The 16,075-nt window shown below is 38.5% G+C and overlaps 1 protein-coding gene across 1 annotated transcript; it reads right to left on the bottom strand.

Moving 5' to 3' along the window:
* Positions 1-1,690: 1,690 nt before the first annotated feature.
* LOC126022427 (serine/threonine-protein kinase PAK 2) lies at positions 1,691-3,646 on the bottom strand. Its single transcript, XM_049783317.1, has one exon. It carries the CDS (start codon positions 3,482-3,484, stop codon positions 1,910-1,912), a length of 1,575 nt encoding a protein of 524 aa, XP_049639274.1. The 5' UTR covers positions 3,485-3,646; the 3' UTR covers positions 1,691-1,909.
* Between the last annotated feature and the right edge of the window lie 12,429 nt (positions 3,647-16,075).

Here is a 16,075-nt window from a genome sequence, read left to right as displayed (position 1 = left end):
TACCTTAACACAGGTGTGATGGGAATGATAGAAAACAAAAACTTTTAGTTTCCCTAGTACTCCAAAACATCAAAATGATTTTTATTCATACTTTGTACTTCTGCAGACAGAAAATAGGTGTGAAGGTTCCTTAGGAGAGTATGGTAGAAACAAAAGGTCAGAAACAAAGCACATATTTCCTTTTACAAGATTCTTGGCATTTTAAGGTGGTTGATAACTGTCCATAGAGCAAATAGTAGTAACAAAGAAGAGAGGAGAAAGGTGTTGTGGGAAGGAAGAGTGTACTTGGTCACAGACCTCTTCATCTTTAAAATGAAAATAAGGGGACATTTCTATCAATAAGCATCATATAAATTTTCTTACTTTTTTTTTTGTTTTAAAAAACATTTATTTGAAAAAAGTAATTAAACATCTCAAATGATGCACGAATTGATCAGTAAGTACTTAGAAACAGAAGCTCTCTCAGATTCATTTTATCTAATGCTGGTAAGTGGGGTCTGGGGACATTGTAACCTAGATAAACCTCCAGTTTATGGGGCCGGTGAGGTGGAGCTAGAGGTAAGGTGTCTGCCTTGCAAGCGCTAGCCAAGGGAACGGACCACAGTTCAATCCCCCAGTGTCCCAGATGGTCCCTCAAGCCAGGGGCGATTTCTGAGCGCTTAGCCAGGAGTAACCCTGAGCATCAAACAGTTGTGCGCCCCCCCACAAAAAAAACCCCTACCAGTTTTCTTATCAGGAAGCTGCTGCTTCTTTTACTTGACATTTTTCGTTGATGAATCTTTCTTATTTTAGAGCTCACCAAGGTTTAATTCTCTCACTGTTTCTGCTAGTCTCAAATATTTTTCTCCTTTAAATGGAAATAGAAAAAATAGGGAAAAAACAAGAATAAGATTAACTTTTAAATTCTGAAAATTCAATGGGTTATTATATTATTTACCATGCTGGGGTAGCCAGTTGGAGAATAGGATAAGAAAGGGTTAAAAATAAAAAACTAATATTACAACATATACAGAAACTTATTTCCAAAATAAGAAAAAAGGGAGGAGAAAGTAATGGCACCAACCAGTCATAAAGTCCAAGTTGGAACCAGTATATACTTTGGTTCCTGAAGCCAAATCTGAAGACTATATGATCAGAAAGGGGAAAAAAAAACTATAAAGGTGTATAGTCAATGGGATTATTTTTCTATCTCAATGATTTAGTTATAAATATAATTAGTTTTCTTTCTATACATGTAGCAAATGCCAAACTAACCACACATTTCTAAAACTGACTCTTTCACATTTGTTAAAAAAAAGGTAAAAATCACACATTTCCCTTCCTTCAGTTCAAATTTTGAACCGAAATATTGTAACAATAACTGGACCTAACTTCTACACAAAAGTCAAACTGTTATCAAGCTCCCTTGTCACTAAGAGGAACTACATAATTCGTCACGCTTGCCTTGAGTTAAGGAGGGAGGGGGAAATCTCAAAGTGGAGGGGAGTTTATGAAGAAGAGTAACAGATGAATCAAATACTTCGAAAAACTTGAATCTGGAATTCAAGTACAGAAAATACCCCAAATGGGATAATGAACAGGTTCAATTACAGTAAAGTCAGCAAAATAAAATGCAAATTTCTAGCACGATAAAAAGCCCCAATAGGCTGACTACTGAAAGGAGCAACGGCTAGTGAATCACAGACCACAATTCCTTTGGACCCTAAAGAAGGGATTCAACAACAGTTGACACTCTGTTTTTACAATTTTTTCTTGGTTGTCTTCAGGAAATAGTTTGCTTTTTTCAATGTTATACAGACCATTTCTTTACAAACACCACCCCCCAACGAGTAGTAACTTTCATATATTAAAAGACTTCTTTAGAAAATGAAGAGGAAAAAGCAAAGAGAATGAAGTCACATCAATGATGTTAACGGTTACTCTTCATTGCTTCTTTAGCTGCCATTATCAGTGGTGTCAAGCTAGATAATGGTTTGGCCAGTTTCAGGAAGGGATGCTGTAATAATTCTTTGGCAGAACCCCTCTTCTCCACATCCATCTCCAAACACCGATTTAAGAAGTCCCGAAACATTGGGGATAGCTTCTCTGGGTTCTGAAGTTCTGGGGTTCCGTTAGTTGCTATCAGGTACAAGGCCCTCAGGGGATTTTCATTGAGGTATGGTGGCTCTCCTTCAACCATCTCAATAGCCATGATACCGAGAGACCAGATGTCCACTTTGGGGCCATAAGCTTTTCTTGTAACCACCTCTGGCGCCATCCAATATGGTGTCCCAACCATGGTACTTCGCTTGCTCTGCTCTGGAGTAATTTGGGCACAGAAACCAAAGTCGGTAAGTTTAACCGATCCTTCCATTCCCAAAAGTACATTGTCACTTTTGATGTCTCTGTGGATCACTTGGTTAGCATGCAAAAACTCCAATGCCTGTAAACACTCTCTGCACACAGCAGCAATCTGTGCTTCATCCATGCAGGTTTCCGTTACAACATCAGTAAGTGACCCTCCGGCAAGGTACTCCATCACCACAAACAATTCATCTCCCACCAAGTAACTGTCCAAGAAGTTAACTATATTGGGATTCTTTAATTCTTTCATCACCAGAATCTCATTAATGATCAATTCCTTCTTTGGCTGTTTCTGTAAATTTATCTGCTTGATAGCAACCTCCTGTCCCAGTGCCACATCAGTAGCTGTGAAAACTGTACCAGAAGCCCCTTGCCCGATTTTTTCGTATCTGGTATATTTTTTCTTAGGATCACCAATGCTCACAATAGTTCTTAATTTCTCCATAATCTCTTCATCTGTCATTTTGGTCTTCTTTTTCTGTTTGTCTGAAGACTTGGCACCACTGTCAATATTAGAATCACCAATTGCTGCAGGAATAGGTTCAATTACAGATCGTGTATAAATCGATTTCGTATGATCTGGTCGTGGGGCAATGACTGGTGGAGCAGCCTCTTCATCATCATCATCTTCCTCTGTCACTACTGCTGATGTTTCAGATACCTTGGTGTTGAGTGCTGGTGTACCAGATGGGAAGCCATCTTTTTCAGGAGGAGTAAAGCTCAGATACTTCTGCTTCACTGTGTTGGAGTCATAGAACTTTAAGACATCTAGCACAGCCTGAGGATTCTTCTTTTGTTCTAGTTTGGTGATATTGGAAGTTTGTAATAATCGAGCCCACTGTTCTGGCATACCAGTGAATTCTCCAGTAACAGCATCAAACCCAACATGGATTGTGTGCTCAAAATCTGATGGAGGAGAAATTTCTGGTCGTTCTTTCTCTTTTTTCCTACTTCCTTTTTCTGTGCCTGAGAATATAGAGATGATTTTATTCCTGGGCTTTTTTTCCTCTGGAACAGAGGGCAAAGGTTTCAAACTGTGATTGGCTGACAAAGGGTCTTTGCCTCCAGTGCTAAAAATGGTACTACTCATTCGCACAGGAGGCGCTGGAGGTTTGTCTTCCAATTCTCCGTTATCAGACATGATTCAAATTATGTATGCCGTGCCCGGCAGAGGGAAGGTCCCGCTCGGCTCGGCCCGGCCAGGCGCCTCCGTCCCAGCGCTTCGGGCTCCGGGGACGCGCGCGGACAGCGACGGGAGGAGAAGCGGCGCCGGACGCGACGCGGCGAGCCCCAGCCAGGGTCCCGAGACAGAGGGCGGGCGAGCTGTCGGGCGGGAGGCAGGGCAGCAGCCTTCGGCAATGGCCTTTTCAAAATATTTTATACATTGTCTACATTTTACTTAATAAGCCCCCTTCATATTGGTTTGTTTTGTTTTTGTTTGTTTGGGGACCACATCTGGTAGGGCTTGAGGTTTAGCACAGGATTTTTTCCCTGGAGATCTCAGGGGACCAGATGGTATGGGGAATTGAACCTGTGACTCCTACATGCCTAACATGTACTCAAAATATAGATCCTTTGTGAATTCTGAAAAAAATGTTGAATTTCTATTTTCTTTTATGTTTGTGAGCTTCATTCATATTCCTAGTATCACAAACTTATATGCGATATAGGATCTTCCACAGTATTTTTTAGGCTTTCATTTAATTCTCCTGCTACCATGTCTTGATGTTTTAATCAACAGTGGAAATTTCAAGCCTTTTAGCCCCTATCACAATGTCTGTGACTTAGTTATGCCTGTAGTGATTATCTTTGGCCTATGAATGTGTCTCTTATCAGGACTTCTCTTTGTCCACTGCCAGTTATTTCAGTTGAAGAATAACTCTTGTATTTTTAGTTACCTACATTTTTGTTTTCCATTTGAGGTAAATTTTCCATACTATATTTATATATGTTGCCCAGGTTTTAATTCTGTAGCGTGGGCAACTTTCACATATAAATATATTTGTAAGCATATTAATAAATGTGTGCTGACCAGATCAGATAAAGACTATTGCTTTCAACAGATTCTTCTTTTTCCTTCTTCCCCTTCCCTCTTTCCTTAGTTGTTGTTCCTGTTTCGGTGATCAGGGGTCCCACAAATACTTGTCTGGGATGATTGCATATTTGCAGCCATGATGCAATGCCAGATTTGCACAACAGTTACAGTACTCACACACCTGTGATGCTGGTAGAAGACCCTGGGGAACTTATGGGAACTTATGTGAATATGTGTGTGTGTGTGTGTGTGTGTGTGTGTGTGTGTGTGTGTGTGTGTGGCAGTCGCTGAAAGGGAATCTGCTGCTTTCTTTCTATCCACCTTTGCCACCCAAGAAAGTGGCTGGTGAGATCTAGGAATATGAATCTTCCTCTTTGCAGGAATGTAAAGTTAGTCCTAGACCTTGCCCTGTCATCTTCCCTCACAGGAAAGAATTTCAGGAGGAATTGAACAGTGAAGTAAAAACAGTTTTTATTGGAGGTACTGAGGAAGAGGACAGAGAGGAAGAGAAAGAAGGGGTAATATTCTCAAGAGAGAATGCAGGCGTCTTCAAAGGTAGAGAGCTTCAGTACACAAACCATCCTGAAAACATAAAAGTACACATCTCAAGAGGGGATATATGGGTCATATATGCTAGGTAGGGCACCATGTGCATGAGCCCAAGCAGCACATGTGAGCCTTAATTTGTTGCAAGTTGACTTTTTAAATTTAAACTTATTGTATTGAAACCATTGTGAAACAAAGTCCTTCATATTTGGGTTTCAGACATACAATGAATTAGGGCCAGTTCCACCATCAGTGTCCACCTTCCTTCACCAACATTCCCCAAGAGCATCCCATACCATCCTCCTGCCCCCCAACCTGCCAGTATAACAGGCCCATTTTAAGTTTAGATGGTTAAAGTTTGGGTCTCTTGATTCCATTGCTGTTTATTTTGGCCTTTTTTTAAACACCACCAATGCACCTGAGACCACTTGGTTCCTGGCCCCATCCTTTCATATTTGTCTTTCTTCTCCACCACTCAATTTCTTTCCTTCTCTTTGCTATACTCTGGGGCCAAGGGTGCTCTAGACAACCCCCATTTAGGCCATTGTATTTCTTCATGCAGTTAAATACCACATATAAGTAGATATCATTCTGTATTTATCCTTCGTCTTCTGGCTTACTTCATTTAACATAATATCTTCTAGTTTCATCCATGGAGCTGCAAACTGCAAAATTGCATCATTCCTTTCAGCTATGTAGTATCCCATTGTATACATGTACTATATCTTCACGATCCACCCAGCTATTGTTGGATATCAAGGATAATTCCAAGTTTTAACTATTGTACAGAATGCTGCAATGAATAGTGGTGTGACACATTTTTTTGGGATGAATGTTTTTTTGTCCTGGGATAGATACCTAAAAGAGGTATTGCTGGGTCATATGACAGCTCAATTTTGTGTTTACTGAGAATCTTACTGAGAATTGTTTTCCTAAGGGGTTGGACCAGGCAGCATTCTGACCAGAAGTGGAGAATTCCTTTCTCACCACAGATTGTTCCAGTATTTTTGATATGTGCCATCCTCACTGATGTAAAAATTTTTCCACTCATTTTCTTTGATGATTGTTGTTAATATGATAAGGGTCATACACTTGACAGTAGTTTTCACACACCTTGCTACAGAGCATACCAGAGGTGTGCTGCATACACATCTGTTTTTAGAGGTACCAGAGATCATATGCTACTGAGATATACATAGTTACAAACAGCAGGTTAGTTAGGATCAAATTCAGCATATGGGCAGTTCTGCAGGTTGAACTCAAGACCTCATGCCTACAAATACAGGAATTGTACTACTGAGTTTAAACCCGAGTTTCATGAGGTCAATCTTTTATCAAAGGTTATTTTTTAAAATTTTGTATTGTGGTCAAAGTGAATTACAAATCTTTCACATTAATATTTAAGGCACATAGTGACAATGAAGGGCATTCCCACCATCAGTTTTGTCCTCCCTTCACCTCTGTTCCCAGCATGTACCCCACATCTCCCTCCTTTACCCCTGTAAGGCTAGTGCAACTGTTCCCCACTTGAACAGCTTATTGTAGATAGGATATCAATTCTGTTGTCATTGACTTTGGATTTGGTATTCAGTCTGATCATTTTTTATTTCCACCAAATGAACATAGGACTGTCTGGTCTTGGTACCATCCATTTTTCCCCATCAAATTATGAGGTTTATCAAGGTGATTCCAGTAATGTGTTTGTAATAGAAATATAAGAAAAGATATGGGAGAAAAAAGGCAAGCAAAAAAGAGAAAAACTAGAAGGAGTTCATCTAGGTGTTATAAATTATTCATTTTGAAGAAGAAAGGGAAAGAAGAAGTAAAAGGTAACAAAACAAAAACAAGAACCAATATTAAGTAACAACAAAAGTACCAAAAGAATAGAAAAAGAACAAACCAAAACCCCAAAACCATCAGCTACAAAGAAACAAATAAAAAACAAAAACAAATAAACCAGACCAGCAAAAGAATTGTTTTTTCTTTTCTTCTTTTCTTCTTCTTCTTCTTCTTCTTCTTCTTCTTCTTCTTCTTCTTCTTCTTCTTCTTCTTCTTCTTCTTCTTCTTCTTCTTCTTCTTCTTCTTCTTCTTCTTCTTCTTCTTCTTCTTCTTCTTCTTCTTCTTCTTCTTCTTCTTCTTCTTCTTCTTCTTTTCTTCTTCTTCTTCTTCTTCTTCTTCTTCTTCTTCTTTTCTTCTTATTCTTCTTCTTCTTCTTCTTCTTCTTCTTCTTCTTCTTCTTCTTCTTCTTCTTCTTCTTCTTCTTCTTCTTCTTCTTCTTCTTCTTCTTCTTCTTCTTCTTCTTCTTCTTCTTCTTTTTCTTAGTGTTCTATTCTTAGGTTGTTGTAGAAGGCCTGACCCTCATAGGCTGGTTCTGAGCTCTTAAGATATGATTGAATTACTAAGGAAAGATAAATAATTGGTTGAGATATGGCTTAGGAGGAGTGGGCATAAAAAAGATATGGCTTAGAAGAGAAAGGAGGGAAAAACAAAAGATAAGAGAGAAGAGAAATGAAGAATAAATAAATATGATAAAAATAAGTTAAGGAGAATTTGGCCAGTGTGTCATATTGGAGGGTTTTCCCCTTTCAAGGCTCTTCATCACTGATGGGGGTGGGATTATATAGTGGCTGGAGCTTTTTAGAATAAGCACATTTTTCACATCTAGAGTAGTAAGCAATGTGGTGGTGAGGACTATAGAATGTAGTTATGCTATGTAGTATCATCCACTGCATCTTAAGTATAGAGGTACCTTTTTTTTTGGTTTTTGGGCCACACCTGTTTGATGCTCAGTGGTTACTTGGCTATGCGCTCAGAAATCGCTCCTGGCTTGGGGGGACCATATGGGACGCTGGGGGATCGAACCACCCTACACTAACACTTGCAAGGCAGACAGACACCTTACTTCTAGCGCCACCTTCCCGGCCCCAGAGGTACCTTTCTTTTTTTTTTTCTTTTTTTTTTCTTTAAAGTTTTTATATGAAAACATTTAAGTTTTTTTTATCTTATACTAGTCTCTGTAGATGATTTATATCACATTACCACACAAATTTTGTTTTTGGCTCTTACATTTTAAATAAATCCCTCCACAGTATTTCTTTTAGTTTTGCTATTGAAGTTTTTCCTTTTTTTTATATTTTATTTAAACACCTTGATTACATACATGATCGTGTTTGGGTTTCAGTCATGTAAAGAACACCACCCATCACCAGTGCAACATTCCCATTACCAATGTCCCAAATCTCCCTCCTCCCTTTCTTAAGGAGAAACTGACAGAGCTTTTTTTCTTTTTAAACATTGATTGAATTGATGAAGAAGAATAAAGAAGAGAGGGGGAAAAAACAAGTAGAGGAAAGAAGAGAGAAAGAAAAAAATTAAAAGAAAGAAATAAAAAAAAGGAAAAGTAAAAAAAGGAAGTAGAGATTTGCCAAGACGTTTTCGATGAGTGGGACCTGTAGCATAAATCTGTGGTGCGCCATTGACTGTCCCGATGGTCTGAATGATCATATGCTTTGGGTCCTGATAGAAGACATAAACAAAAGGATATGGATAAATTAGAGTATTTTATCAAGACATTGGCATAATGGGTACTGTATATGGTATCAAATATGATTGAACACTGTGGTTTAAAATTAGGGTGTCCACCCTTTGTTTACAAGGCCTCCTGTGGACAAAGAATAAAGGGTTATTTTATACTAGGTAAAATTAAGACATTAAAGCATATTGTAAGTAATCACTGCAGCGGGAGACCAGGCTTCCAATCATATTCTGCAACTGGTTCTGTGGATAAAAACATTAGGACATTATTATAGACCTTTGTGGATAGAGGTTGATTGTATACCTGTTTACTCAAAACTGCTGTTTCCATTGTTGCTGTTTTTTTTAGGTTATAATGTGCTACACCCCACTCAGGAGAGGCACACACCAAAGTGTAGTGCTCTCCTGAAAAGGAATTATTTACCAAAAAGGCCCGCTTAGAGCAGTCAAAATCACTTGACCCTTTGCGTGGATCGTTTGGCCATAATTCCATAAGTGGCTGTAACTATCTCTCTCTTTATTTTTAACCAATATTAGAAATCAGGCCTTAGTAAATTCTTTCTAACATAGGACAGTACAATCCCGCCAAAAATCTCCCACTTAACAGCTCCCTGTAATTTTTGCTACCTTGGTGCCAAGATCAGGTTTTTCCATAAACTTAGCTCAAAACAAAGTAATTTTCAGTTTCCCCCCCCCCCTCCGAAACTCTGAAACATTCCTCACTCTTCCCACTTCCCTGATAATTACCTTTTCCTTTTGTTTAACCCAAAACAAACTGCCTTTTCACCTTCAGTATCAGCTCTTTAATATGCTAATTTAAGCCAGAGTCCTTCTTTCTTTCCCCAGTGTCTTTGATGTCTAGAATTTGCACCCTGCTTTTCCCTGCCTCAGCCTTTTAAAAGCAGCCAGCTCAAAAAATAAAATTGTCTTCGTCCTTTGAGACGTAAGTCCCCATGCAATCTGCGTGGTTTCATTCATTTCTACAATATATTTCCATCATTCGCCGTTCCGTGTGCTCACTCTCTCCCCGTGGAATTTTTTCCCGAACTCCACGAAGGATCTGTTTGCAGGAGCTGAAGACTGCAACAGAATTTGGCTCACAGCAATAATGGGTAATCGCGTCTTTGTGTTGCCCCTGTTCCACTTTATTTGAACACTTCTCCTCATTATATGCTGGCACCTATGGTGTTTGGAGTTTTTACCCTTTTGATCCTTGTATTTGTTCATGGATTACTATAAGCAAATGTGGTATATATTCTAAATACCTCAAAGAAGTGCTATTATTCTGTATTTATCCTTCTTCTGGCTTACTTTGTTTAACATAATATTTTGTAGATCCATCCATGTTGCTGCAAAATCCATGATTGTATCATTTCTTTTTTTTTTTTTTTTTGGTTTTTGGGCCACACCCGGCATTGCTCAGGGGTTACTCCTGGCTGTCTGCTCAGAAATAGCTCCTGGCAGGCACGGGGGACCATATGGGACACCGGGATTCAAACCAACCACCTTTGGTCCTGGATCGGCTGCTTGCAAGGCAAACACCGCTGTGCTATATCTCTGGGCCCGATTGTATCATTTCTAACTGCTATATAATATTACATTGTGTATAAATACCACATCTTTATGATCCATTCATCTGTTGTTGGGCATCGAGGTTGGTTCCAATTCTTGGCTATTGTGCTGAGTGCTGCGATAAATAGTGGAGTGCATACATACTTTGGGATGAACATTCTTTTGTTTTGGTAAAATTATACTTGGTAAAATTAGATACCCAGGTAGATACCCAGGAGTGTGATTGCTGGATAATATGGCAGCTCAATTCTGAGTTTACTAAGCACCCTCCATACTGATTTTCATAGGGGTTGGACCAGGCAGCATTCCCACCAGCAGTGGATGAGAGTTCCTTTCTTACCACATCCCCTCAAAGACTATTTTTTATGGTGGCAGAGTTTTGCTTCCCTACAGAATTCAGATTTGGAATAGAAGATTCCTCTCCTCATAAAGATCCACATGGACTTCTTTTAGAATGAATCGAATCTTAGATTAATCATTTAAATTAATTAAATTTATAAGTTAATAAGCAATTGCTAGAATAGGCTAATGATTTTCCACTTTTAATGACTGATGACTGCTTTTCTTATTTCTATCATACAGGTTTGGAATGGTCAAGTTTTTAAATATTCTAAAATCCAAATAGTCTTTTATCTAAATTGTGGGTTAAATTAAGGATATAGCTTAGAGAAGTTACATTCTTTATCTGGGAGCTATTCCTCTCATCTCTAATCCCCAAATTTCTCAATATTCTCTCTTCAGTTTCTCGACTGGCTCTCCTGAGTTGGCTTTCCATTTACAGAATAAGAATTTCAAGCAGTGCTTGACACAAAATTTGTAATGTGGCATAGTCATCTCATGGAACAGCATGTTTCATGAGAGAGTAAGATAGTAATAAAGAAATACAACATGCAACATACTACTGCTAGATTATATGATATAAACAAGTGGTATCCACCCTCACAGGCATAGATTACTAAGAAAATAATAAAGTTGTTAGAATCAAATAAAAAAGATGAAAGAAAATGAGCAGGAAAGGAATAAATTTTGATTTATTGAAATACTCTCACAGCTACATTTTTGCCACCCCCAACTACATTTTTAAATATTATAATATGTGTACTCCTAGAATGAAGACAAGTAGTGCTTGGAATAAAGATTTGTATTTGAAAGCATGGTATATTATTTGAATTTTTCTTTTTCTCCTTATGAATTAACTTTAATATAAATAATTTATACTATGTTATCACATATAAGTAATACAACATAATTTTAAAGTTAGCTTGCTTTCGAAGTCAATCTCAGGTTTATTGCAAAAATTTTACCTAAATTTATAAATTACGTATTTACGTTTTATGAACTATGCTTTGATTCTTATTACTTATCTGCTATTGCTTTTTGCTTTATTGCCTATTTGGTTTATGAAGCAGGCAGAGATAGGGGCATTCCCCATGGCAATGAGTTCTAAGGAAATAAAAACCAACTAGTCCTTCAGCTCCCAGAACCCACCTTGGAAACACAGGAACTTAAGACTGATAAGACCTTTGACTGGCGCCAGTAGAGACCCACAGATGACTGGCCAAGAAAAGGTCCACCAGGAAAGGAATGCCAAAGAAGACCATCAAATGTTTCTAACTCTTTTCCTTGGCAACAGAGTCTCACATAGGTAGAAAGCCTCATTTGGAAAAAACCCTATAAAAGCCAAATTGTAACAAAAGAGGTGCATATGTATTGCCAGCCTATGCTTCATGGTGCCCATGTTTTCCCTAAGAATTGTACTTCCATACCTTAATGCTGGCAGTTGTACTAGAGTTTTCACTGGAGTTCTCTCTCTCTACTCTGCAGAAGCTCAGGTTCTCTTTTGAGCACATTACTCTCTTTCCTCAAAACTTTCCCCCAAACTTTACTGCTTGTCTCTATCTGAAAATCTTTTCTGTGAGGGAAATGTGATGACTGAAAGGCCTAACTTTTCTTTCCTGCAAACAGCAATTATTCATTTCAGCCTGAATCCATAGCTCCCTGAGAAACTGGGTGGTAGAGATCAACACCCATGACACCATATACATGTGAACACCAGTTGCAGCTTGATGACTGCCTCATAGGGCAAGTGTAACATGAATTTATAAAAAAGAGTTCATCAGGACTGGCTACTAGAACCATGACTGGACTGTATATATCTTGGGACCAATAAAAAAGCCCTAGTCTAGGGTTTGAATTACGATCTGCACAACAACCTTGATCCCCAGTTCCAAAATCTGGCTGAGACAATTGCAACAGAATGGGGCTTCTGGAAACACAATGAAAGACGCTCTCCTAGGTGCCATCCTAAGATCAGTGCAAAGACCAAGACCACCAACCACAGAAGATGGATTAAAATGACACTGAGGGAACAGAACTTCTAGAATGACAAAAAAGACTTCATCATAAATCCCACTCTTGGACCTGTGCAGATACTGAGATCTCTAGATACAGAAGTCTGATTTGATCACCCAGGAAGGAGCAGAAGCCTTCCAAACACCACGAAAGCACCAAGGGGAAAGTAAATGAACCTGAATGGAGACTATAGTTAATCCCATGACAATATACTCCAAGGGTGGAGAAAACCCATATCTCTTAGGCCAAGTGAATTCCTTTTTGAATGACCCCAATATTTACTGTGCCATTGCAGGAGGAAAAAAAGGCAAAAAGCACAAAATTTTTTAATATTTATATATATATCATTTTTAAAATACTCATTTCTTTATTATTTTTTATTTTTATTTACCTATCTACTTTTTGTCAATTTCCTTGTTTTGGTGTGGTTATTGAAGTTGTTGTCCCCATTTATATTTATGTTTTTTCCTTCTTTTCTTTTCTTTCTTTATGTGCCCTGCCATGTTTTTTTTTTATCTCAAAACCATGGCTATTTTTGTGGTGCTTATCGTTGTTATTGTTGGAGTGCTCACTGGATATTTGACACTTCTTTTTTGTACTGTTGGGGTGTTTCACCTTATTTTTCTCCTACATCTCTCAAACCGATGATGAGAGCCTCTAGAAGGATTCTGCCCATTTTTGGCGTATTAGACTTTTACCCCAGTTTATTACTTTTCTCTTCTTCAAACAAAACCACATAACTTGAACTATTTAGTCCTGCCTCCCAGTTAGAGGGGGAAATAAAGGAGGCACCAAGACCAAACAGGTGCAAGACTACTAAGTACAGTACTACTACTAAGTACTGTACTAGGTACAGAGGGGACCACATTTTCTAGCAGCCCCGGGGGTGAGGGAGGAGGATATGGGAGGTAGGATGAAAATGGAGGTACTGTAGGGAGGACAAATCGGCGATGAGAATCCCCCTGATTTTATGTACATATGTACCTAAAATATTATTGTCAACAATATGTAAGCCACTATGTTCAAAATAAAAATTATATTAAAACATAACTACACTGAGAACTACCATAACCATGTGAATAAATGAGAGAACTGGAAAGCCTGTCTAGAGTACAGTTGGGGGTGGGGTGGGGAGGAAGGAGATTTGGGACATTGGTGGTAGGGATGATGCACTGGTGAAGAGGGGTGTTCTTTACATAACTGAAACCTAAACACAATCATATTTGTAATCAAGATGCTTAAATAAAGATATAAAAAGGTTATCACAAAGGAAAAAAAAAAGTTCATCAGTCCTAGATTTCCCCAGATGTTCGGAGGGTAGCAAAGGTGGATAGTAAGCAACAGACTGTCTCCTAGAGGCTGCTGCCTCTCTCCTTTGCACTTCACATAAGTCACCCTGGGAACTCTTATGGGCATCATTTTATATTGTATATTCATGTTATTATGTATCTTTTAAAGATTTATATCAGAAGACATGTTAAAAGCAAATATAGGAACACTGAAAATTACTGCAATTGTCTAGAAACAAAGTTTGAAAGCATAGTGTAGAAGCCTTAGCAGCAAAGACCACAGTGTGGCGCCTTAGCATCATGGATAAATTGTATCCAGAAGAAAACTAGCAATATTTATTTTATGGTGTTTCCTCTAAGAGAATGATGATGAATGTGTAATCATGGTGTTTAATTGTGTACATAGTATTTTACTTGCACGATATCTGATTTTAGTTTCTGTGGCAACTTCATTTGCCTGTAATCAAACCTTTTCTAATCTTAGAAGACAACTTCATCCTACCCAACCTTTAACCCAAAATTAAAGTATCCTAACTTTGTAACTTCTCGAACTAATCTCCTTCATTGGAAGAAACCACATCACACCTATTTTTCAATCCATATTAGTCCTATTTCCATCTCTCTAGGAAAATGAGATTTTTCTGAACTCCAAAGAGTTCAGGGTTTGATACCACTGTTTATTTATTCCGTTCTTTTGGAATATTTACCTATCCTGGCTTGTTGACATGACTTTTTCCAAAATTTGTCCTTAGTGCTGGAATACACACACACACACATACACACACACACACAATTTATAGTTCTTCCCAATACTTTTTTCTTTAATAATTTCTTTTTTTTTCAGTTTTATAATTTTTTATTATGAATTATGAGAACAAAAGATGCAAAGAAAGAGGATAAGGTAAAGTTACAGTGGAAGGACAATCACCCATAACATAATTATCAGAAGAAGTCCCCTTGCTGATATCTTAACTTTGAACTTTCACCAAAGAAAGTTAAGATAAATAAAACAGAATCCATGTGCAATTACTTTGTCCCTCAAGTCCCCAGATTGTAGCACATTATAATATTTCTTAACAGCACACAAGGCAATCTAAAGCCATCAAACTTACGTAACTCCTTAAACATTAGAGGCATAGTATTTTTTACATTTCCATGTACATGCATATTAGCTTAAGTTAACCTCAAATTTTAAGTGGGTGTGTTTTAAGGATTAGAGTCCAAGGAGCACAGTAAAAACGGTGTTAGAGTGGCAATTGTTGTTTGCATAGGCCCACCAAAATATGAGAGGCATGGAAAGGAATAGCCTTGGCCTAAATACAAAGAGATCCTACCCCTGAAGTTTCCTGGCATAAGACCAGCTCTAGGCCTCAGGAAAGTTATCGTTCGCTCCAAGACATTGTCCGTAGCGCCAACACACTTATCACACAGTCTCTGTTGTCGGTCTCATGTTTCTGTATTAAAGATTCTGGAATCTGCATGTCCTACATTGAAGTCATGATGTGGAGTGCCTTCTCGTTTCACCTCACCATGAAAGGGGAATGCAGGAAGCCCTGTCCTGTAAGCAGGTTGTTGTTGTTAAGTCTTCTCAGTGTTAAGGGAAGTCTCTTTTGAGCAGGACGATGTCTGAGCAGTGGTAGGGTCTTCCGTGGTAGAGGATTGCTTCCAGATGATGTTATAGACAAACCTCACCATAAAGGGGCAATACAGCAAGCCCTGTCCAGTAAGCGGGTCATTGTTCTTGTTGTCTTCTCAGTGTTAAGTGATGTCTCTTTTGAGTAGATCGATGTCAGAGCAGCTGTAGGGTCGTCCCTGGTACAGGAATGCCTCCGGGTGATGTTATATACAACCTTGGATGTTTTGTAAATGTCTTCTGTAGATCAAGGAGTAAATGGAGAATGCCCATTCTTCTGAGGCCTGTGCCAGGTCTTTATGTCAATGTTCAGGGTGTAAGGTCTCATTGCACTACAAGATTTGTGTGTTCCCATTTCTATTAGACAAGAACCCATTGGTATGTATAGTATTTTCCCATGTTAGTGTGCCTACGCAAACAAGTAATAAAGCCACGTGGTGCTATCAGATATATGGGGGCATAAGAACATTTCCAACAAGACCCATACCTTGGTTCAAACATAAGTATTAAACTGAGGGATTCTTTCACACCAAATTCCATTTTGAGCAGTTCATAAAAAGAAGATAAAAAAACATGGGGGGGGGATCATCACTGTATAAGAAAGTATTTAGCAAAAGTTATAGCCGTCAAAGAAAACACCCATAAAATGTTGAAAAGATATGCGTCATTTTTATGCCTTTTAAAATAGTTGGGTGGGTGTTAACTCTAGGGCACCACTTTGGAATGTGAATTAGGACTCAACAGTACTTAAGTTAGAAAGGGTAAAAAAGG

Source organism: Suncus etruscus, chromosome 11, assembly GCF_024139225.1.
Source record: "Suncus etruscus isolate mSunEtr1 chromosome 11, mSunEtr1.pri.cur, whole genome shotgun sequence".
NCBI classification, from domain to species: Eukaryota; Metazoa; Chordata; class Mammalia; order Eulipotyphla; family Soricidae; genus Suncus; species Suncus etruscus.
This window is presented reverse-complemented; position numbering and strand designations above follow the sequence as displayed.

Coding starts and splice junctions, on each gene's coding strand:
- LOC126022427 (XM_049783317.1), bottom strand. CDS start 3,484: ATGTCTGATAACGGAGAATTGGAAGACAAACCTCCAGCGCCTCCTGTG.